The 24,765-nt window shown below is 44.0% G+C and overlaps 1 protein-coding gene across 2 annotated transcripts; it reads left to right on the forward strand.

The window, feature by feature from the left end:
• Window positions 1-1,408: 1,408 nt before the first annotated feature.
• CASC3 (CASC3 exon junction complex subunit) lies at window positions 1,409-23,862 on the forward strand. 2 transcript variants are annotated; one of them, XM_045488735.1, is made up of 14 exons: window positions 1,409-1,761; window positions 2,130-2,157; window positions 2,501-2,538; window positions 14,072-14,230; window positions 14,321-14,472; window positions 14,954-15,130; window positions 15,317-16,002; window positions 18,859-18,923; window positions 19,367-19,481; window positions 19,752-19,850; window positions 20,106-20,320; window positions 20,945-21,067; window positions 21,211-21,274; window positions 22,158-23,862. In XM_045488735.1, exons 1-13 carry the CDS (start codon window positions 1,531-1,533, stop codon window positions 21,232-21,234), a joined length of 2,112 nt encoding a protein of 703 aa, XP_045344691.1. In that variant the 5' UTR covers window positions 1,409-1,530; the 3' UTR covers window positions 21,235-21,274; window positions 22,158-23,862. The 2 variants fall into 2 exon arrangements, with proteins under 2 accessions (XP_045344691.1, XP_045344693.1); XM_045488737.1 differs by having other exon boundaries at window positions 1,466-1,761; window positions 22,163-23,862.
• Window positions 23,863-24,765: the final 903 nt, after the last annotated feature.

A 24,765-nucleotide genomic window follows, 5' to 3' on the forward strand; every position in this document is an offset into this window, starting at 1 on the left:
GTGGCTATCTCAAATCTTCTACATGGTAAACATTTAGAGAGCTTACACTTGTTCCTCAAAAGCAAGGATTTTGAATTTTTCAGTTCCCTCTGAGTGAACAAGTTCATGTTCATTTAAAAATTGAACCCAGCCTTGGGACACCTGGGTGGCTCTTCAGCTCAGCTCAGGTCTTGATCTCACATGAGTTCAAGCCCCACGTTGGGCTCTGTGCAGGGTATGAAGCCTGTTTAGAAAAAAAAGAAAAATTGAACCCAAACCAAACAACTAAAAAGTAAAGTGGCAGGTTATCACTTTTCTTATTTACACACTAAACTTGGCAGCCTTATTTGCATCAATTTACCTTGTGATAGAAAAAGCCCTCCAAATCTTTTCCTCCTTTCCTTTTTCCTTTCCCTTTCCCCTTCTTTCCTCCATACATACATCCTCCATTTTTGGACTCTGGAAGCTGGGTTTTGGAGCTGGATTTACAACATGTCACATTTGGCCACTTGTTAAGATCTTTTTGGATCCTGAATCTGTGAAGGCATTCAGAATGCATTCTAGTTTCGTATTGTCTATAAATTTGGTAAACATCAGAATCTTTAACCATATAACTTGTAAAAATATTACATGGGATAGAATCCTGTACTATGCCATAGTGACTTTTCTCTGATATATATTATTAATGTGCACTCCTGTAGGTACACTAATACCTTACACATCTTGAACGTATTTACTATGGTCCAAAGAAAATACACTTTTTTTTTTTTTTTTTTTTCACTGCTGGCAAATGCCTGGCCAAAATCAAAGCATTCCCCTCAGCTACCTGTCTGGTAACCCTTAAGAAGGAAATCATGTCAGGAAATTGAACCAACGGCGGTTCATCTTTTAAAATCGGTTCTAAATCTTGGTTAAGTCTAGCATCATACCAGCCTGCATTTTGGGAGAGGTGATAGCTGGGATAGGGGTGGGGGAGATACAAGAAGGAAGAGGAAGTGAGAAAACACGGTGTGCTGCAACACTAAGTCCTTGAGCTTCACTGCAGACAACTGGTTTCTCCTTCGCTCTTTAGCTTCAAATGGGCTGCTGTGGCAAATTTTGACGCACCACAACGACTTTAGAGGTTTACCTTCACTCGTGATTTTACTAAGCAAACGAATGCAGTAAAACGATCTGCTTCAAACGTAGGTAGAAACGAGAAACGGAAATAGAAAAGCCTGAAACAGCTCCAATGCCGCAGTGAAGCTGTGACAGGTGAGCGCCTTCGACTCGGAAGGCCCAAGATGGCTGGGCGAGGAACACCGCTACCCTCGCGGGGGCCTACCCCAGGCAAGACAGGGGTCGCGGCACGCCCCCCGCACGACACGGATTACGTAATCCCGCTCGCCGCAAACGTGCCGCAGGGTGCCCGCCCCTAGCCCCTCCTCCCGAAAAGCGCGGCGGCCAGTGTCGCACGTGAAGCATGCTGGGACTAGCTCTCAAGCCTCCCGGCAGCCCCTGCGACGGGCGCGGTACGTAAGGAGCTGGCCGGCGGCGGCCGTTCTCCGTAAGATGGCGGATCGTCGGCGGCAGCGCGCTTCGCAGGACACGGAGGACGAGGAGTCTGGCGCATCGGGCTCAGACAGCGGCGGCTCCCCGGCGCGGGGCGGCGGGAGCTGCAGCGGTAGCGCTGGAGGCGGTGGCAGCGGCTCTCTGCCTTCTCAGCGCGGAGGCCGAGCTGGGGCCCTTCATCTGCGGCGGGTGGAGAGCGGGGGGGCGAAGAGCGCCGAGGAGTCGGAATGTGTGAGTGCGCTAGGGCGGGGCCGGCCGGGGGGCGGGGTGTAGGTGGTGATGCGAGGCTGAGAGTTGATGGTAGATGCTGGGGCATATCGTGTTAGAGAAGAGAGCTATCCCAGTGCGGTGTGCATCCGGAACCCCAAGGGAGGAGGAGGTGTTGGGGTGTCAAGGGGAAGGGTAGAGCCGCTGTAGATGAAAAGCGGATGTTTATTCCGAAATTGGGGCTGGAAGTGAAGAGATCGGACCTCCCTCGGCTGCTATTTGTTAAAGATGTACCTTTCCTCATCTCCCTTTTCAACCATTTTGTGTTGAGTCTTTAGCTCCCCACCCTCTGGAAATCACGGAACTAACCCATGTCATCTCCTTTCCTTCAGGAGAGTGAAGATGGCATGGAGGGCGATGGTGAGTAGCATTATGACAAGTTTTTTGCCGGTAAACTCAGATCACCTATCTTTAGCAGTTGACATCCTGTCAGACTGTTATGGATGTGGGGGAAAAGTGCCATAACGTGGCTCTTTGTAGCACAGGGCTTGTGAGCATACATTTTAGCAGTATGATGTTGGGCAAATCGCTCTTTGAGCCTGTTTCCCATTTGTAAATAGGGACCGTAATTTTATCTCCCTGATAGGTTGATGTCAGAATTGAGTTAGAGTCTTAGCTTGACTCAAAAAGCAATTAGGAAATGTATTTATAATCATTTCTGTTGCCTTTTTTTTTTTCCTTACATATTTCTGTTTTGTTTCAGCTGTTCTCTCGGATTATGAAAGTGCAGAAGACTCTGAAGTGAGTGTAACAGGTTCTTTTTTCTCTGTTATCTAGGTTGGAAAATGGTTTGTTTGTTTTTAATGTATTTTAAAAACATGTACACACTCGTGGTTCAAAAGTACCATAACCCACTTGTTACTGTTCTTGTGCATTCTTCATTTATGCTCTTCAAAAACTGTTATAAAAGGTCTTGTTTAGAGTGAGGGAAATTTGGTGCATGCCTCTTTAGGTTTCATGTGATACACTGTTAGTGTCAGTTTTTCACTCTGTCTGCGGAAAATAAGGTTCTAAATTAGAGAATGAGAACATCTTGAAGTCCTTCACGGGATCTTTGGCAGTTCCTTTTATGCTACCTACAGAATGAAACCAGGCAGTTGGATATTTTTTTTTCAAGTGTGTCTGAAGACCTTAAAAGGGCAGGATTCTGAGTGGTTTGTATCAGAAACATCCCTCAGTTTATAGGGTGCTTTCTCCCTCTTAAATTCAGGAGAAAATTTCCGTAAACCAAGCTTTTGTGATCTTATTTTGGTTGGATGAACTACCAGGGAATGGCTGTTTGTTTCCTGGGGTTGTTGAATAAAGTCCTGAGTTCTGGATTTTGATCATGGGATTATGAACAGAAGGAATTGGATTGTGGATCAAAGTTTCATTGTGTAGATTTTGTAGAACTGTTACTGTGTATTAGATTTCCATTAAGCACTGGAAATGCAACAGTGAACACTATACCACAGTTTCTGTCTTTAGGAATGACTTAGTAAGGAAGTTGGATAAACATGCAGGCAATCCTAGGACTTGGTGACAACTGCTGGGGACAGGGTTAAGTAGGGTATTAATGGCTGAGTACTGAATCCATTTTAGGTAGTCAGGAAAAAATAAGTTGGAGTTAGACAAACCATGTTCTAGGCAGAGGGAACAACAGCTGTGAAAGTCCTGACACAGGAGAGTAGACTGAATTATTTGGAAACTGATAGTTTGATGTGGCTGGAACATAATAGGTATGGGACAGATACCAGAAATAAAGGCAAATTAGTGAACAGGGGCAAGATCGTCGAGGGATTTACTTGTTCCTTTTCTTCATCATGTACCTGCTATGTGCCAGGAGTTGTGCTGAGCACTGGAATAAAAGACAGACATGGTTCTTCCCTTGTGGAGAAAATAGACAAGTAATTACAGTAATGTTTGGTGAGAGTCATAATATCGGAAGCATAGGGTGCTTTGGGAACACATGGTGGGGGCAACTAACTGGGTTTAGGGTATTTGGAAACACAGAGGATGGGATGTTAAAATAGAGATTTGAAGGGTGAGTGGGAGTTAGCCAGGCAGAATATCCTGAGCAGAGAGAACACTGGGAAAAAGGTCTAGAAGGAATGGACTGCATGACGATTTGGAGGATGTGAAAAGTTTAGCATGACTGGTGCTAAGTGATGAGTCTGAGTCCAAATCTTAAAATATCTTGTAGGCCAGATTAAAATGTATTTGGATTATAGCGTAAGGAAGTGAGAAAGCGTAACAGGGTTTTCACCAAGTATGTGATGAATACTGATGGCTTAAATTTTATTATATTATTATTATTATTATTGTTATTTTAATGTTTATTTTTGAGAGAGCAAGACAGCATGAGTAGAGGAGGACAGAAAGAGGGAGACAGAGAATCCGAAGCAGTCTCCAGGCTCCAAGCTGTCAGCGCAGAGCTCGATGTGGGACTCGAACCCACAAACTGTGAGATCATAACCTGAGCTGAAGTTGGACGCTTAACGGACTGAGCCACCCAGGCGCCCTTATTTTATTATTATTTTTTAAGATTTTAAGTAATCTCTACACCCAGCGTGGGGCTGAAACCCACAACCCCAAGATCAGCTGTTGCATGCTCCACTGACCAAGCTAGCCAGGCTCCCCTGAATTAGACTTAAATTTTAAAGAAGTGTTTGTCAGATCCAAGGGACACCTGCCTCAGAAAATCCAGTTGGCCAGTTCTGAGCAAAATCTTGCAGAGGGAGGGAAGACTCAGACATTTATATGTTAATAAGATCCCAGGTTGATGTTTATGCACAGTAAACTTTGAGATCTTTTTTTTAAGTAGGCTCCATACCCAGCATGGGGCTTGAACTCATGACCCTGAGATCAAGAGTTGGACACACTACCGTCTGACCCAGCCAGGCATCCCAAGAATTATTATTTTATAACCGTTATTTTATTTTATTTTATTTTATTTTATTTTATTTTATTTTATTTTATTTTTTATTTTTTTTTTTTTTTTAATTTTTCTTTAACGTTTATTTATTTTTGAGACAGAGAGAGACAGAGCATGAACAGGGGAGGGGCAGAGAGAGAGGGAGACACAGAATCTGAAACAGGCTCCAGGCTCTGAGCTGTCAGCACAGAGCCCGATGCGGGGCTCGAACTCACAGACCGTGAGATCATGACCTGAGCCGAAGTCGGACGCTTAACCGACCGAGCCACCCAGGCGCCCCTATAACCGTTATTTTGTCTGCAATTTTAGTTGATCTGAGGGGAGCAAAATTGGAAGCAGAAAAGCTAAAGCAATGTGCAAGTTGAGGCAAGCAGTATATGTGGCCTGGAGTGGAGTGGTGTGAGAGCAATGAAAACGGAACTGGACAGGATCAAGGGGCACCTGGGTGGCTCAGTCAGTTAAGTGTCTGACTCTAGGTTTTGGCTCAGGTCATGATCTTGCGGGTTTGTTGGTTCTAGCCCTGTGTCAGGCTCTGTGCTGGCAGTGCAGGGCGTTCCTGGGGTTCTCCCTCTCTCCCTCCCCCCCTCCCTCCCTCCCCCCCTCCCCCTCCCCCTCCCTCCCCCCTCCCCCCCCCCCCCAGCTCTATCTCTTAAATTAACTTGGGAGGAAAAAAGTGGACAGAATTGAAACCTATTTAGGTAATGGAATTCATATAATGTGGTGATTGATGAGATGACTTATTTTCTCTGAAGTCAGTGATGAAGTTAATGTGTAAAGAGTAGAAGGGAGATGAGAGGTTTTGGGGTGAAGAATGTTTGCAGTAGTCACTAGAGAATGGAAACCCTGGAAAGATTGTTATGCAGAATGCAGTGTTCAGTGAGGTTTGTTGATTACGAACTTATAGCATCTCACTGTTCTGTATGTAAATGAGTTTGGGTGTTACCCTAATAGCAAGGAAAGAAAGCTACTGATGGCTTAAGTAAAGAAGATGAATTGTGGGTGAGGCAAGACTTGGGACAGGGAGAGCGGATTAAGAGGTTGTTAGGACAAGCCAGGGAACATGATGGTACCCTACAGAAGAGACATGGCAGTGGGACTCAGATTTGAGACATGTTAGGTGGTACTAACAGAACTTCTTGATTGATTGAACGTGGAGCCTGAATTAAGGAGTCAAAGGGATGCCCAGGTTGATGAATAAGAGAGAGAATGGGACACAGGAAGGGTGCCTGGGTGACTCAGTTGGCTAAGCAGCTGACTTTGGCTCAGGTCATGATCTCGTGGTTCATGGGTTCCAGCCCCACGTCGGGCTCTGTGCTGACAGTTGAGAGCCTGGAGCCTGCTTTGGATTCTGTGTCTGTCTCTCTCTGCCCCTCCCCCAGTCACATTCTCTCTCTCTCTCTCTCTCTCTCTCTCTCTCTCTCTCAAAAATAACATTTTACGAGAAGGGCACATGGGTGGCTCAGTCAGTTGTGCATCCGACTTCGGCTGAGATCATGATCTTGCGGTTCATGAGTTCAAGCCCCACGTCGCTTCAGGCTCTGTGCTGACAGTTCAGAGCCTGGAGCCTGCTTCAGATTCTGTCTCCCTCTGCTTCTCCACTCACACCGCCTCTCTCTCTCTCTCTCTCTCTCTCTCTCTCTCTCTCTCTCTCTCTCTCTTAAAAATAAATAAAACATTAAAAAAAAAAAAAAAAGCACAGGGCGCCTGGGTGGCTCAGTCTGTTAAGCATCCGACTTCGGTTCAAGTCATGGTCTCACAGTTTGTGGGTTCAGGCACTGCATGGGGCTCTGTGCTGACGGCTCAGCCTGGAGCCTGCTTCGGATTCTGTGTCTGTCTGTCTGTCTGTCTCTCTCTCCACCCCCCGCCCAAACTCTGTCTCTCAAAAATGAATAAACGTTAAAAAATTTTTTTTAAAGAAAAAAAGAATGGGACACAGGAGGAGATTTTGGGAAGAAGAATGGTGGGTTAAATTTTGGATGTTTTGAAATTGAGGGACTTGTGGGATTTTGAAATGGCAATATATAGTGTATATATCGTCTGAAAGTTAAGAAAGTCTAGTTCTGCTCTGTCTAATACAGTAGTCACTAGCCAAATGTGGCTATTTAAATTTAAATTAGTTTAACTTAAAATCAACTTCAGTTCTTCAGTTGCGGTGGCCACATTTTAAGTACTCAGTAGCTAGCTGTGGGTACTGGCTGCTGTATTGGACAGCATAGAAAAAGTTTCTATGGACAGCAGATTATATTACAGAAAAAAAGCCTGGTATCCTGACTTTCATAGTAATCCATTGCTTGCATTTCTTCTTGATTACTAACTATATACCTATACGCTACAGTTCAGTCTTGCCTATTAAAGTATGATCTCTCTTGAGGTATCTGGGTGGCTCAGTCTGTTAAGTATCTGACTTTGGCTAAAGATATGATCTCAAGGTTCATAAATTCAAGCCCCACAGCAGGCTTGCTGCTGTCAGTGCAAAGCCTGCTTTGGATCCTCTGTCCCCCTCTCTCTGCCCCTCTTCAACTTGCGCTCTCTCAAAAAAAATAATAATTTTGATTTTTTTTTTTAAGTTTATCTTGAGAGAGCATGTGCGCAAGTGGGGGGGGGGGCAGAGAGAGAGAGAGAGAGAGAGAGAGAGAATGGGAGAGAGAGAATGGGAGAGAGAGAATCCCAAGCAGGCTCCATTGATGCACTATCAGCATGGAGCCTGTTGTGGGGCTCAAACTCATGAACTATGAGATCATGACCAGAGCTGAAATCAAGAGTTGGATGCTTAACCGACTGGGCCACCCAGGTGCCCCAAATTTGATCGGTCTCTTAGTCTACAGGTTAGTTTTTCATCCCTTTCTTTTCCTTACAGTTTATCTGTTGAAAAGGTATTGATGATCGTTCACTCGTGGTACAACCCAACATGCCTTTTCTGTCCTTTGTATTTCCTGCAAATTATTTCCAGATCCATGGAAAGACAACATGAACCAAAGATTTTATCTTGAACAAAACTGATCATTACTTATTTTCTTTCCCTTATAGGTTACTTGCTTTTTTTGTGTAGGTATTCCCAGTATATATTTTTTAAGGTCCAGTAATTAGAATTTGTCTGGTGGTGGTTGCTCTGGGTTGGTGTTCACAGGTATGAGATGTACTCTGCAATATGTCATGGAACTCCTATCCCAAGTATTTTGTTTTATTTATTTTTAATGTGTATTTATTTTTGAAAGAGAGAAAGTGTATGTGCGCAAGTGGGAGAGGGATAGAGAGAGTGAGGCACAGAGGATCCCAAGTAGGCTCTGTGCTGATGGCAGAGAGTTGGATGCAGGGCTCCAACTCACAAACCCTGAGATCATGACCTGAGCCAAATTTGGACACTTAACCAACAGAGCCACCCAGGTGCCCCCTAAGTATTTTATGTGTGTCTTCAGTATTTGACCCTTTCTTTCTAATCCTTTTTTCTTTTACTTCTTGATTTTTAAAAATACTTTGTTCCTGGGGCGCCTGGGTGGCTCAGTCGGTTAGGCGTCCGACTTCAGCTCAGGTCACGATCTCGCGGTTCGTGAGTTCGAGCCCCGCGTCGGGCTCTGGGCTGATGGCTCGGAGCTTGGAGCCTGCTTCCGATTCTGTGTCTCCCTCTCTCTCTGCCCCTCCCCCGTTCATGCTCTGTCTCTCTCTGTCCCAAAAATAAATAAATGTTAAAAAAAAAAAAAATTAAAAATAAATAAATAAATAAATAAAAATACTTTGTTCCTTATCACTTTTATTTTCACTTAAGGTGTTATTACTATGTTTATTCACTCTTGTGTTTCTTCTAGTTTTAGGCTTTGTATTTGAAATGATTTTTTTTTTAATTTCTAGTACTTTCCTGAGTTCTTTCGTTTTTGAGTTTTTCTAACTCTGATTGATGTTCTTTCATACCTTACCTAATTTTCTTAATGCCTTTTTAGCTTTTTTGAAATGAAGTTACACTTTTTATATGATATGTCTGTCTTCTGTCATGCTTTCTTTGTAGAATGCTCTTATTTTTTCTTTCTCATGATAAGTTTATATAGGATTTGACCTCTATGTTTTTGTTACCGGTTTGTATTTTATGTGATATTAGTTTTCCTGATCTGTTAGAAGGACATATGGCTCAGAGTAGCTTTTTCTGACTTCATAAAGCTCTTTCTGTTGTTTTCCTGTAGTGTTTAAAAAAAAAAAAAAAAAAAAGTGGTGGATTGCTTTCTGTGATTTCCTGCTCTTGTTCCCTTTCCTAATTTGTTTTGTAGCTTCTCTGCATTCCTTCTGCTCCTCTCCTGCTCAATTGGATTGTCCTCTCAAGTTTCTCTTTGGTGTGGGACCCTATCCTAGAAGGCAGCCCTGGCAGCTGGGTCGGTTGCAAGATTTCAGAGATTTTAGACACCTCGAGCCCTTCAGAGCTTCATACTGCAGGACCCTCACATTCAAACACTATTGGAGACAGTAAAACTCCTCCTACTTTCAACTGTTGTTTTCAGTTTAGCTTTCTGTTAAATAAATACCTGTTGATTAGTTCAGGGTTCCCCTGTTCTCAGTTCCATTTACTACTCTGCTTTCTCGAGTATGGACACAGTCTGGTGCAGGTCTTAATGGCTGTTGGTGCTTTATTTCTGTGTGCTTGTATTTTGAGGTCTGGGGAATACCTTGTAACCTAGTTTTGTTGTAAACGTCCAAAGCCTTTAAAGAGCTTTGATTTTGCTGTCTAGAAGCCCTCATTTCATGTGGAGGTTAGAAGAGATCAAAAACTGCAGCTGCCATTTTCCCAGAATCCTGGGAAAATCCCAGACAATTTTTAAACTTGTTTTTTTATTATTATTATTTTTATTTTTAATTTTATTTATTTTTGACAGAGACAGAGTGTGAGCATGAGCTGGGGAGGGGCAGAGAGAGAGGGAGACACAGAATCTGAAGCAGGCTCCAGGTTCCAAGCGGTCAGCACAGAGCCTGACACGGGGCTCGAACTCATGAGCTGCGAGATCATGATCTAGGCCGAAGTTGGACACTTAACCAACTGAGCCACCCCGGCCCCCCCCCCCCTTTTTTTAATGTTTATTTATTTTTGAGAGAGAGAATGCAAGCAGGGGACAGGCAGAGAGAGAAGGGGACAAGAGGATCTGAAGCAGGCTCTGTGCAGAGAGCCCGATGCAGGACCTGAGCCCATGAACTGTGAGATCATGACTCAGCTGAAGTTGGATGCGACTGAGCCACCCAGGACTGTCCTATTTTTTAGTTGGGTTGTCTTTTTATTGAGTTGTAAAAATATATTCTAGATACAAGTTCCTTATCAGATACATGATTTGCAAATCTTTTTTCTGCATTCTGTGGGTTTTCTTTCTATTTTCTTAATGGTGTAAGGTTTCAATTTTGATGAAGTCTAATATATCTGTTTTTTCCTTTTTGTTTGTGCTTTTGATGTCATATCTAAGAAGGCTGAATCCATGCCAAAACCAAAGTCATGAAGATTAACTCCTGTTTTCTTCTAAGAGTTCTATAGTTTTAGCTCTTAAATTTAGGACTTTGATTCATTTGAGTTAATTTTTGTATATGGGATGAGGTGGGGGTCTAACCTTTTTTTTTTTGCATGTGGCAGTTTTTTATTTTTATTTTTTAATGTTTATTTATTTATGGGAGAGCGCGAATCAGGGAGGAGGAGAGAGAGAGGGAGACACAGAATCCAAAGCAGGCTCCAGGCTCAGTTGTCAGCACAGAGCCCGATGTGGGGCTGGAACTCAGGAACCACGAGATCATGACCTGAGCCGAAGTCACTCACTCAACCAACTAACTGAGCCTCTCAGGTGCCCCTGCATGTGGTAGTTTTGATCAAAGGAGTATTGAAGAGTTTTAAAGAGGAACAGGTTTACTTTTTTAAAAATGTATGGCATAAAAATAAAATGTATAGCAGGGGTGCCTGTCTGGCTCAGTCGGCAGAATAGGCAACTCTTGATCTCAGGGTCGTGGGTCGTGAGTTCAAGCGCCACATTGGGTGTGGAGCCTGCTTAAAAAAGAAATGTATAGCAGTTCCAGATAAGACTTGTCTGGAGTGTGGGCATGGAAACAGATGGCCTGTAGCAGAGGTGAAGAGTGAGCATCTTGTCTTCCAAGTCTGTGGCAGGGTTGGCTCAAGGAAGGCATAGAGGTATATAGCCAGGTGATAGGAGCCTCAGGGGAGTAGGAATTTAAAATGATGCTGGATAACTCAGATCTAGAAGAGACATTGAGAACCAGGAAGACACTAACTCTTGTCTTATACTCTGAAATACATAGGGAATGCAAGAATAAGCTAAAACTTCTGTGTGAGAAAGCTACCAGGGGCTTCAAGGGAGAGCTAGACTTGAGAGTTGGGGAGAGTATTCGTTGAAGAGGAGTTTTCTCTCTGGAAAAGGATTTTGGTGTCAGTCCTTAGCCAAAGCAGTGTGATCCTGGGGTAGCACCTTTTTGTCTTCAGTTAGACCAGACTAATTTGGAGTCTTCTCAGCACTGCTGTTTGTATCTTTCTGTCCTGCCCTGGAAACAAAATTAGTTTCTCATTTGGAATAAAAGAATTCCCTCATTTGACATTCCACCATGGACTAGAGGAGGCAGAGCATAAAACAAAATTCTCATAATCATGCTGATACTATTTTAAGATGTTTGAAATCAGTGTGTGTGTCTGTGTGTTTGTTTGGTGGGGACTAATGAATGAAGGTCACATATACATATTGAATAAGATTCTTGAAATTTCTGCTTTAGAACTTACAGGGAACATAAGATCAGGGAAAGAACTGAATGATTACCACCCACCCATCCCCATCTTAAGAGGAGGGGAAACTTCTTGTGAATGAGGGGAAATGGGAAGAATCAAGGGCACTTGGTTATTAGACAGCTGTGGGTAGGGGTGTTTGGGTGGTTCAGTCAGTTAAGCATCTGACTCTTGATTTCGGCTTAGGTCATGATCCCACGGTTTGTGATTTCAAGCTCCACATTGGGCTCTGCACCAACAGTGCGGAGCCCGCTTGGGATTCTCTCTCTGCCTCTACCCCACTCACTTGCTCTCTCTCATAATAAATACCTTTTTAAAAAAAAAAAAAAAAAGCTGTGAGTAGAGGCTTAATCCTTATAGTGTGAGTGTGGTCTTCCTCTAATTGTGGGTTTCATAACAGTATCCCCTTTCAGGAATCTGACCCAAAACACTTAGAGGCTGAAATACCCAGATGCTGAGTAGGGAAGAGGATTAGTTGGCTCATTTGGGCCGGTTGGGCAGACGCCACTCTATTTGAAGAAAGGGTAGAAACTTAGAGCTTCTTTGCTTTATCAGGAATCTCACAGTAGAACTCTTTGGTCACATTCCTGATGTTAGCATGAGTTTGGAGTTATGAGCAAGTCTAGTATAGATCAAGCGTCAGACCCAGTAGGAGAATAAGATTAGTGTGCACCTATCTACCAGGTGGCAGCAGGGTATTGGCACCCTGACCTGTTAACCCAGCAGTGAGGACTAGCCCACCTTCCTTTGAACCCATTTCTTTATCTTCAGGTCTCTAAACCTACCCTCCAGCCTATAGATTGGCCTCTGGAGGCCCAAATCCTGAGAGGAATTTGAAATGAAAGTATTCTAAAGCCAGTTCCCTCAGCATAAGCTTTAATTGCTCCTTTTCTCTCCCTAGAACTAGCCACACCTTTATTACCTAACCCTTTCTGGTGGCCCCTATTTAGTAGATGGCCTAAGGACCCTCTTCTGTATGGACAGACTCAGCAGTTTCTCTGTCACAAGCAGGATTATCCAATCTTGATGTGGCAGGAGAGGAAAGGAGATGTGGAGAGGCAAGAAAGCACTTGAGCTTTGTTTTCATTTCTAAAATGCAGTGGTCATACAAGTTCTCTAGCTTTCTAAGTCACGGGTGCCTGGTTGGCTCAGTTGGTAGAGCATGCGACTCTTGATCTCGGGGTCGTTAGTTCAAGCCCCACGTTGGGTGTAGAGATTACTTAAAAATAAAATCTTAAAAAGAACAAGTTTTTTAAGCCAAAATTTTATAATTACATAATTCTGGGCTGAGTTGTTGGCTAAGGTGATCTCATGCTGCAGAAAGTTGAGTATTCGTATCACAGACATAAAAAATGTATGCCATTATTTCCCAATTTGAGGGTAAATAAATGCCTTGAAAAATCATAGGGTTATTACAGAGTTTGCAAATTCACTAGCTCAGTTCATATTATTTATAGACTAAATGTACATCTCCCACCTTTATGTATTACTGGTTTTGAATATACAAGTTAATACAATGTAGATTTTTTTGAAGTATTATTGAATGTATAGAAATTGTTTGTTAATATGTTTTTTTCAGTCACTGGGTGTTATATGAGCTATTGTCTAATGGAGATCCATGAAAATTTTGGAGTTTAACAAGAGGTCCACATAATCTAAAAGGTTGGGAATCTCTGCTCTAAGCTATTCTGAGATGAGACAATTCACAGCTTGAGTTAGAGTGTAGTTTTTAGGCACTGCATGTTTAAGAAATAATTCATGAAGAGGGAGAGAAATCATCAACAAAGATTAAGCTCCTTTTGTATGGTAGGCAGTTTTTATTTTTATTTTTTTTAATGTTTATTTATATTTGAGAGAGAGAGAGAGAGAGAGAGACACTGTGAGCAGGGAAGGGGCAGAGAGAGAAGGGGACAGAGGATCTGAAACGGGATCTACACTGACAGCAGCCAGCCCGATGTGGGGCTTGAACTCATGAACCATAAGATTATGACCTGAGCTGAAGTTGACCGCTTAACCAACTGAGCCACCCAGGTGCCCCTGTATGCTAGGCAGTTTAAAGCCTCTCTTTCATATCTCCTGGGCTCCTTCCCCAGAGGCTACCATGGTTAACATTTCCTTGCATATCTTCCTGGAAAACTTACACGGATCTGTATAAGTATACGTATGTATATTTTTTATTGTGTTTTTTTGTGTGTGTGTGTGTGTGTGTGTGTGTGTGTGTGTGTGCGCGCGCGCACGCGCGCGTCCCATCCTCTAGAAATTTTAGTAAGAGTTTTGATATGTTTGCTTTTAATTCTTTCATGGTAGTAAAAGTTCATTAGAAAATGTTTCTATCCTAAAGAATGGAAAATAAGGGGCACCTGGGTGGCTCAGTCGGTTAAGGGTCCAACTCTTTGTTTTGACTTAGGTCATGATCTCATGGTTTGTGGGTTGGAGCCCTGTGTCAGGCTCTGTACTGACAGCATGGAACCTGCTTGGGATTCTCTCTTTCCCTCTCTCTCTGCCCTTCCCCCGCTCATGTACATGCTCTCTTTCTCTCTCAATAAACTTAAAAAAAAAAAAAATGAATGGAAAGTAAAAATGCACCATTTCCAACTGATGGGAACTTTTTTCAGGGTGAAGAAGGGGAATACAGTGAAGAGGAAAACTCCAAAGTGGAGCTGAAATCAGAAGCCAATGATGCTGCTAATTGTTCAGCAAAAGAAGAGAAGGGAGAAGAAAAGCCTGACACCAAAGGCACTGTAACTGGAGAGAGGCAGAGTGGGGATGGACAGGTCAGTGTCCACCACAGGCCTCCATTTTGGGGGCCAGAATAAGGACTCTTAACCTTGGAGAGAATAAGGAGCCCTTTGTCTGTCCTCTAGGAGAGCACAGAGCCTGTGGAGAACAAAGTGGGTAAAAAAGGCCCTAAGCATTTGGATGATGATGAGGATCGGAAGAACCCAGCATACATACCCCGGAAAGGGCTCTTCTTTGAGCATGATCTTCGAGGGCAAACTCAGGAGGAGGAAGTCAGGTACAACCATTTGTTGCTGCTATTAGTATGTATTTAGTGCTTACTGTATGTCCGGCACTTTGCTAATTTATTGCTCACAGTACTTTAAGTTTTATGATTATCTTTTGAGGAAAGTGAGGCTTAGGATATTTGGTAACTTGGTGGAGGAGCTGGGATCCAGACCCACACTTCCACTGCCTTCCTTAATTCGAGGCTCAAGACTCTGGGATATGAAATACTTGCATAGGCTGCCTTATAAGCAAGAGATATTTATTTCCAAGATACTGAGTAGTTTGAAGTGAAGTCTTTCCTCATTTTTGTCCCTTATTACATTTGAGCTCAGTAGGCTCTGTGATTCACTCTTGGTTTTGTATAATCTGTCTGGGAAAATGGGAAGACCAGTGAAGTTCCTACTGTTTCTCTGCCCAACCCTGTTTTCTCGTGAACATCTTTATATAATGGAATCTACCAGCCTAAGACACTTTTTCCTGGTTTTATCCAGACCCAAGGGGAGACAGCGAAAGCTATGGAAGGATGAGGGTCGCTGGGAGCATGATAAGTTCCGGGAAGATGAACAGGCTCCAAAGTCTCGACAGGAGCTCATTGCTCTTTATGGCTATGACATCCGCTCAGCTCACAATCCTGATGACATCAAACCCCGAAGAATCCGGAAACCCAGGTGAGGAAATTTTGCAGTTTATATTTATATTTTAGAGAGACCTTTGCTTTTCTAAATGCCATTTCAGCCTGTCATTCAGTCGGTGAGGAATGGGTGAAGTCTCCCTGACCTTCAGTTTATATCTCTAGTCATCTCATCTCTTTTGTTATTTCTTTCCTTAAGACTTTTGCCATTCCATTTATTCAGGTTTGGGAGTCCTCCGCAAAGAGATCCAAACTGGATTGTTGAGCGACCAAACAAGTCCCATCGCCATCAGGGTCCTGGGGGCACCCTACCACCAAGGACATTTATTAACAGAAATGCTGCAGGTACTGGCCGGATGTCTGCTCCCAGGAATTACTCTCGATCTGGGGGCTTCAAGGAAGGTCGTGCTGGTTTTAGGCCTGTGGATGCTGGTGGGCAGCATGGTGGCCGATCTGGTGAGACTGTTAAACATGAAGCCAGTTACCGGTCACGGCGCCTAGAGCAGACTCCTATGAGGGATCCATCTCCAGAAGCTGATGCTCAAGTGCTTGGCAGTCCTGAGAAGGAAGAGGCAGCCTCAGAGATTCCAGCTGCCGCTCCTGATGCTGCACCACCAGCCCCTGACAGGCCTATTGAGAAGAAATCCTATTCCCGGGCAAGAAGAACGAGAATCAAAGCTGGAGATGCAGTCAAGGTTGCAGAGGAGGTGCCCCCTCCACCTGAAGGGCTGAACCCAGCGCCTCCAGTCCCAGAAACTACCCCTTCTCCACCTGCTAAGACTGGAGCCTGGGAGGCTCCAGTGGATTCTACTACGAGTGGACTTGAGCAAGATGTGGCACAACTAAATATAACAGAACAGAATTGGAGTCCAGGGCAGCCTTCGTTCCTACAGCCACGTGAGCTTCGGGGTAGGTACCTTAGGGTTAGTGACTAACTTTTTTCCCTGAGCATCACTGAGTTTGGGGACATGGGATCAGGGACATGGGATCAGGTGTCTTGGGGATATAGTGTCTGGTAAATATCTTTTTTTTTTTTTTTTTTTTTAGAGAGTGCATGCATGTGCAAATGGGGGAGAGGGAAAGAGAGAATCCCAAGCAGGCTCTGAGAGCAGGCTCCCTGCTTTCAGCACAGAGCCCATCATAGGGTTCAAACTCACAAACTGTGAAATCATGACCTAAGCCGAAATCAAGAGTTGGACGCTTAACCAACTCCACCCGGGTGCCCCTAGCTTTGTTTTTGTTAACTGAAGGAAATATATTCATAGGTATATTCATACAAAGGCCTCAGAGAAGTTTTATCTGTTACCCAAGACTACCCCACTACTTTGCCTACCTGACCAGTTATCAATATTGACCTCCTGAATGCACAATCTTTTACCCATTCTCTGTGGGAAAAGTTGGAAGAGGGTGGCAGTGTTCTTATTATATGAATTAATAGTTAAATATTTGAAGGCAGATACTTACTCGTTTGAATTTGGATGAGAATTTTCTCTTTTTTCTTATTTATTTATTTATTTAATGTTTTTTATGGAGGGCTTTTATTTATTTTTTTTGTAATGTTTATTTTAGAGAGAGAGAGAGACAGTGCAAGTGGGGGAGGGGGGCAGAGAGAGGGGGAGACGTTTAATATTTATTTTTGAGAGAGAGCACAAGCGAGGGAGGGGCAGAGAGAGAAGGGGAGAGACACAGAATCAGAGAGAGAGAGGGAGACACAGAATCTGAAGCAGGCTCCAGGCTCTGAGCTGTCAGCACAGAGCCCAATGCGGTGGTCAAACCCACAAACCATGAGATCATGACCTGAGGCAAAGTTGGACTCTCAATGGACTGAGACACCCAGGTACCCCTGGATGAGAATTTTCTAATCTCTTTGAAAGGAAAGCCTAATTTCCTTAATCTAGAGCCAGGCTACCCAATAGAGTTTTCTATAGTGTAAGAACTTTTTGAACAATTGTAATGTGCCTAGAGTGACTGAGGAAATGAACTTGCAATTTTAATTAATAGAAATTTAAATAACCACATGTGGCTATTGGATATCACGTTGGATAGCAGAGTTCTAGAAACCAGGACCTATCTACCAGGTTCTTGCCCATCCATCTTTCCCTCCAGCCAGGTAGATCAAAAGATCTTTTCCTTAGTTTCTTTTTTTTTTTTTTTTTTTTTTTAATTTTTTTTTAATGTTTGTTTATTTTTGAAAGACAGAGTGTGGGTGGGGGAGGGGCAGAGAGAGAGAGAGGGAGAGGGAGACACAGAATCTGAAGCAGGCTCCAGGCTCTGGGCTGTTGTCAGCACAGAGCTCAAGACGGGGCTCGAACTCACAAGCTGTGAGATCATTACCTGAGCCAAAGTTGGCCGCTTAACCAACTGAGTCACCCAGGCGCCCCTCTTTTCCTTAGTTTTTGAAATCTGATTTGAACTTAAAGATTGGAAATCCTCATTTGGACTGGGAGTTTCAGCATCCTTCCCTGGTGTGCATGATTTTGTTTGTTTGTTTATTTGGAGAAAGAATGTGAGTGAGAGGGAGCAGAGGAGGGGAAGAGAGAGGAAGAGAGAATCCCAAGCAGGCTCCACGCTGACAGTGGGGCATGAACCTACGAACTATGAGATCATGACCTGAGCCAAAATCGAAAGTGGACACTTAACCTACTGAGCCATCCAGGCACCCCTGTGCATTTTTTTTTTTTTTTTTTTTTTTAATTTTTTTTTTCCAACGTTTATTTATTTTTGGGACAGAGAGAGACAGAGCATGAACAGGGGAGGGGCAGAGAGAGAGGGAGACACAGAATCAGAAACAGGCTCCAGGCTCTGAGCCATCAGCCCAGAGCCCGACGCGGGGCTCGAACTCACGGACCGCGAGATCGTGACCTGGCTGAAGTCGGACGCTTAACCGACTGCGCCACCCAGGCGCCCCCCCTGTGCATTTTTGAATACCAAAAACTAATGTAGTATAAACTGGACCTGGAGTTGATCTTTGGATGGAGAAGTATACCCTTCTACTGATACCTTATTACCATTGGAAGATGTCTTTTTTTGTCCTGAGTCATTTTCAGCCAGAGGGGAGTATCTTCCCAAATGTCCATCCTAGACCTCTATGGCCTAGAATAATTGGGCAGATTCACAGAATGTCCAGTTATGTTCAGAAACTTGAGGGCTGAGATTTTTCAATACGTTTGATAATGTACTGTGCTAATTATAACCTCTTAGGGATTCTGTAAAGGGAAGTATTTGGTGGGAGAAATTTGAACTTGCATTTTCTCATTGAAGTGTGTGTGTGTGTGTGTGTGTGTGTGTGTGTGTGTGTGTTCGTGTGTTCAAAGGCTTTATTGCTATATTAAGATTGCAGGCAGTGAGGACAGATTTCCAAATGCTGGTATTGACAGGAGGCAGAGATAGTTTAAAAGGAATTTTGTTGGGTCCCTGGGTGGCTTAGTTGGCAAGCCTCTGACTCTTGATTTTGGCTCCGCTCATGATCTCGTGATCTCATGGTTCGTGAGATTCAGCCCAGCATCAGTCTCTGCTGACACCGTGGAACCTGCTTGGGATTCTCTCATTCCCTCTTCCTCTGCCCTTCCCCAACTCATGTGCTTCCTCACTGTCTCTCCCCTTCTCCCTCTCAAAATAAATAAATAAACATTAAAAAAGAATTTTGTTAGTTTAAAAGAATAAAACAATTCCACATGTTGTATTCTTCAACCTGTAATTTTCTCTTTAGTGTTACTCAACATCTATCTGCTCTGCAGCCATGACTTTTTTTTTGGTATATTACAGGTATGCCCAATCACATACACATGGGAGCAGGACCTCCACCTCAGTTTAACCGGATGGAAGAAATGGTACAGAAAGGAAAAGGGGGAGTAGTTGGGGGAGCGGGCTGCATGCAACAGTTGTTCACTGTTTAAACCAGGATAAGGCCTTGGAGTCTGCTTTCCCATTGATTTACCCATATTTCTTTTAATTTGGCTCTCCAGAAAGGGTAGAGGGTCTAGGTTCAGATCTTGATGTTTCTCATTGGCTTTACAATTCATTTTGCAAATATTTTTTTAAGCTTTTTTTATTAAGTAATCTCTACACCTCATGTGGGGCTCGAACTCATGACCCTGAAGTCAAGAGTTGCATGTTCTTCCAACTGAGCCAACCAGAACCCCTTCATTTTGCCAGTATTGTTTAAATATGTGCCATATACCAAGGGTGTGTTTTGCAGCACCTACAGGAGGGTGGGACTTGATAGGAGAGTCAGCCCTCTGGGAGTCTTTTTGCTCAGACCTCGTTATTTCAGGGTGTCCAGGGTGGGCGAGCCAAACGCTATTCATCTCAGCGGCAAAGACCTGTGCCGGAGCCCCCTGCCCCTCCCGTGCACATCAGTATCATGGAAGGACATTACTATGATCCATGTGAGTTATTTTGGGGGTTTTTTGTTTGTTTTTTTAAAAATTCTTGTTAGGCACCTTTCTTGGCAGGATGAAGTGAATTAAGAGACCAGCCTCTTGAGTCCTAAAATTTCCCTTCTGACTTCTCACAGTGGTTATCAAACATTGTCTGGCTGCTGTTTTCTTCACATGGAAAACTGAGAACATCTTTTAAAGGGTTTGGGGGACAAGGAGACTTATCCATATGATACGAAGAGTGAGGGTTTATGAGAGTCCCAATGTGATATTTTACAGTGCAGTTCCAGGGACCAATCTATACCCATGGTGACAGCCCTGCCCCACTGCCTCCTCAGGGCATGATTGTGCAGCCAGAAATGCACCTTCCCCACCCAGGTAAGCTTTGCACCTCTGCTTGTATGCTTCCAGTACGTGAGGATATGTGTTGAGGGCTTCACAAGCTCCATCCTCCTGAGCTCTGTGCTGCTTGCTTACAAGGCTGGCCACTCTGGCTGCTTGAGCAACAAACTCCTCTTGGGTCCATCCTGAGGACTTCATCCTGAGTCTTTCTGTGCTGAGCAGGGCAGCCAAGCCATCCCATGGAAATGGTGTTATCTTCTATTTAATTTTTGTTTTCCTCTTCTTATCCAGGTTTACATCCCCACCAGACACCGGCACCTCTCCCCAATCCGGGCCTCTATCCCCCACCAGTGTCCATGTCTCCAGGACAGCCACCACCTCAGCAGTTGCTTGCTCCTACTTACTTTTCTGCTCCAGGCGTCATGAACTTTGGTAATCCTAGCTACCCTTATGCTCCAGGGGCACTGCCTCCCCCACCACCTCCTCATCTATATCCTAATACGCAGGTGAGATGGCTAATGAGCAGATTTTTCTACACGTCCTTTAATTCAGACGAGGAGGTGATATGGGAAGAATGCTTAAGGAATTTGAGAAAACATTTCGATGCCACTGATTTGCATGTGACACCAGGACGCCTCTTGGTGGTCAGGAGCTGGAAATGCAGCTTATGTAATGCCCATCGTCTGTTTATTGCCTTCTGTTTCTTGGATGGTATTTCATTGAAGTGTTTTGGTATGTCTTAGGTGGCTGTGTCTGCTATTCAATTGAGTAAAGAAGCTGTATTATCCTTACCAGCCCTACCCCTTCCTGTGCTGCTTAACTCCCAACAGGTTGACACCATCTGGTATGTGAGGTGTCACCACTGGGCTTAGCCTCTTCCATTTTTCAGCTGATGGTAAGAATTAGAGAAAGATGAGCAATACTTTGGAGGAGTAAGAACCAGAACATAATTAAGAGATAGTAAGGTAGAAATGAATGATCACTTTAAGGGGCAGCTTAGAGATTTAAAAATTCCCCAGTACTTTTATTTTTGTGCCCGAATAATGCTTCCTGCCCAAATAATGTTTCCTGTTCGTCATAGTTAGGGTGAGTTTGCCTAACTTTTTCTTCTGACTTATTGGGGTCCCAAGGCCCCATCACAGGTGTATGGAGGAGTGACCTACTATAACCCTGCCCAGCAGCAGGTGCAGCCAAAGCCCTCCCCACCCCGGAGGACTCCCCAGCCAGTCACCATTAAGCCCCCACCTCCTGAGGTATGTAAGCTGCTTCCCACATCAGTGGGCTTTCCTTTCCCCTAGAAAATTTCTCTCCTTTTCTGAGTGTGTCTCCATGGCCTTTTTTTTTTTTTTTTTTTTTTTTTAACAACTGGTAACAAATTCTAACTTTATTATTTCAGGTTGTAAGCAGGGGTTCCAGTTAATATGAGTTCTTAAATATTTTAAATCGAACATCCTATAAAAGTAAGTGTACAATGTACTATGACTCTTACAACATTTTAAATCTTATTTATTTATTTATTTATTATTATTTTTTTTTAATGTTTATTTTTGAGAGACAGAGACAGAGCATGAGCCGGGGAGGGACAGAGAGGGAGACACAGAGTCTGAAGCAGGCTCCAGGCTCTGAGCTGTTAGCACAGACCCAACACAGGGCCCAAACCCACAAACCATGAGATCAGGACCTGAGCCGAAGTCTGCTGCCCAACCGACTGAGCCACCTAGGCGCCCCAACTCTTAACATTCTTAAAACTAATGCTCATGCTTATTTACTTAACAATCACCTAATTAATGCTTTAAGTTATAATCATGAGATATCTTGTGGGGAGGCTTAAAGGAGTCTCAAAATTTGCCAGCCGCTTTGTTTTGCGAATGCATTGAGCAGGATTGAAGCAGAAACCATTGTTAACTTGGCAGAATTTCATTTGGGAATCTGCAAGGGAAAAATGCAGGGCATTCTTTTTTAAGGAAAGGGAAATCTAAATTTGTGGTGTTTGCAGCAGAGCCAGTTCTAAAAGTCATGGAGAAAGATCATGGGGGTTTTATTGTTGCTTTGTTAGGGACTTTATTTTTTTATCTTTACTATTATTTTTTTTAACGTTTATGTATCTGAGAAAGAGACGTGGAGAGAGAGTCTCTGTGCTGTACTGCAGAGCCTGCTTGGAATTTTCTCTCTCTCACTCGTGTGTGCTCCTTCTCCTTCTTTCTCTCTCTCTCTTAAAAATAAATAAACATTAAAAAATAATAATAAAATACATGATTTAGAAACGTGGCTTTTTGAAAACAGCTTGTAAATGCCCAGAAGGTCCATTAACGATGTTTCTTCCCATTTCCCCACCCCTGTCAGAACAGCAGAGGTGAGAACCCAGGAGAGAAGAGAAATACAACTGGCTGTTTACTACCAGGAGGGCTTCAAAGATATAGGGTGGCTCCTACCAGCAAGCAGCTGAATGAGGAGGACCCCTGCCTTCCTCTGAGGACAGACTCTGTTGGAGAAGGGGCTAAACAAGTGGACTTCCTCCCATCTCCACTCTTTACTTGAGTTGGCTGTGCTCAGAGGAGCAGAGGTCCAGCCAGCTCAGGCTTCTGGGTGTACATCTAGAAGCCCAAGTCTTTTACTCTTCTTCACTTTTTCCTGGGAAATTCAAGTGTCTTCTCCCAGGGAAGCTCCTTCCTATATGTTTTGTTTCCTAAGACGTTCGTTTGTAAAGCCTGGCTTATTATTCTTAAATTAATATTCTTTTAGTTTCTTTTTCTCTTTGCCTTTAAATGAGACATTCATTCTTCTGATTTGCTAGCTCCTCTGGGTTCCCTTTTGGTCTTTCCCTGCATCCCAGATAATTGAAGTTTTACCAGCCAGTTTTCCCCCACCAAGTCTTTAAAGAGGTGGCCTTTCATTTTTGTCTGGCCGTTGTTATTGTACTTGGATTCTCTCACTTCCTCTAACCCTCGAAGCAGAGCCGTCCACAGAGTGTCTCATTGTGGAGAAAAGTTCAAAGTGTGTGGTAGGAGCCCTTCGTCTTGACTTCGATTTTCAGGAGTCTGAGCCTCCATCAGTCCCTGTACTGTGTAGGTGTCAGTCCTCTACTTGAGGGCAGAGTCTCTACAGTGGGGAGAGATGGCAGTCCAGATGCCCTTGTGAGAAAGGGAGAGTGGAGTAAGCCTTTGCCCCTTAAGGGTCTGTATTCACACAGTCCTCAGGGCTCAGTCTTGGAGGTAAGTGGAGTTAGAGGTCCCTCTGCTTCTCTTCTTTCCATCCTTCCTACCACACCCCCTTTCCAGTTGCTGTGGACCAATGCATCTCTCTAGAGGCAGATACTGTCCAGCAAGTGGTCTGCCCTATACTTTGCAGTTGCTCTTCTCCATGTCTTTCCTGCTACAAGTGTTTTAGATGTTACTACCTGATTTTCCCCAAGTTCTGCTCCTGTCCCTGCAAACAGAAGATCCCACATCTGGGCTTCAGGCCTAAGGAAGCCAGTCATTTTCGGGGCAAGGGCTCCTCTTCCTTTTCTTCCCTATCCATGGCGCTGAACCACTCTCCTGCTGCCTCTGTGGAAGAGATCCCTATTACTGCAGCACTTGTGTCTGCCAGGGGTAATTTGGCCACTGTCCCTATCCTACAGAACCTGAGGGAGATGGTGGTGGCTGTGTTTCCCCAAGTAATGTCACTGTTTTTATTCTCTCCAAGAGCTGACCTAACCACTCTTGAGTCACAGGTGGGGGGTGGGGAGAGGCACTCAAGCTGTAACCCCCAAGGAGGAAATAACTGAGAGATTCTTCTAGGGGTAGCTGGTGGTTGTGCCTTTTGTAGGCTGTTCCCTTTGCCTTAAACCTGAAGATGTCTCCTCAAGCCTGTGGGCAGCATGCCCAGATTCCCAGACCTTAAGACACTGTGACAGTTGTCTCTGTTGGTCCACTGTGTTTCACTGCAAGAATTTCTCCATGTGTGGTGGTGTTGTTTGTTTGTTTGTTTGTTTGTTACTATTTTAAAGGGTGCACATTTGTGATCAGCATTGTGACTTGGAGATAATAAAATTTAGACTGTAAACTTGGCTCCTTTGCCAGTGTTTTGCATGAGTCTTGATTTGGGAGGGACAGTAGAGAACTTGCTGACTCCCCAGAGTTGCGGTCACAACTCAACGCAACTCAAGACTTCTGAAATGGAAGCCCTGAGAGGTGGGGAACCCACAGTTGTATCTGTATTCCCCATTGGCTATCTTATCCTAACTACATTGCCACATGGATCCAGGATATTATTCAGTCCCTTTGATTGGAAGCATCAGGGACAGAAAAAACTAGTGAGATGCAACTTACCCACGTGAACATGTAGTTACCCTTTCACCTTTGTTAGTGTTTGGCAAGTGAGTTTCCCTTCCCAGGGTAATGTGCCCAAAGTCAATACAACTGTACCAGGGGGAGGCACAGGTAGCTAAGCTTTCTTCTTGTAAAGACACTCTGGCACTGAAGTATCAAGAACCACAGCCTAAGAGGGAGGCTTCTGTTAACCTTAGTAAAGGTAAAGCGGAACTGTTGAGACCATCAGCTGTGGCTAATGCTGCCGGTTATCTAGTTCACTGAGCCCCTGATGTGTGCAGGCCAGTTCCTAGCTTCGGAGTGACTGTTTTCTTCCAGATCCTGGGTGGGGTGAAGTTTACTACAGAGGTGATGCCCAGTGTGGGGAGCAATTGAATTTAATGTGGAGCTAGTGGCATCTGTTCTTGGACCACAAATCCTTGTGCACTGGGGGCATGGACATCATGGTATACCTTAAAACAGTTGGGACTCCCCCTGTATCCCTTGGCGCTACTGCTTGAGGCAGAGGACCATGATTCTTTTTTCCCCTACCCCTAATTCCTCTTAGTCCTGTCCATTTGCTTTGCTCCTCCTCACAGAGTGATGGGTAACTATGGCCCTGATCTCCTGGGGGTCATGCAAAGAATGCCAGGCATCCTTGG

The sequence above is a fragment of the Leopardus geoffroyi genome, chromosome E1 (assembly GCF_018350155.1).
Source record: "Leopardus geoffroyi isolate Oge1 chromosome E1, O.geoffroyi_Oge1_pat1.0, whole genome shotgun sequence".
Lineage (NCBI taxonomy): Eukaryota > Metazoa > Chordata > Mammalia > Carnivora > Felidae > Leopardus > Leopardus geoffroyi.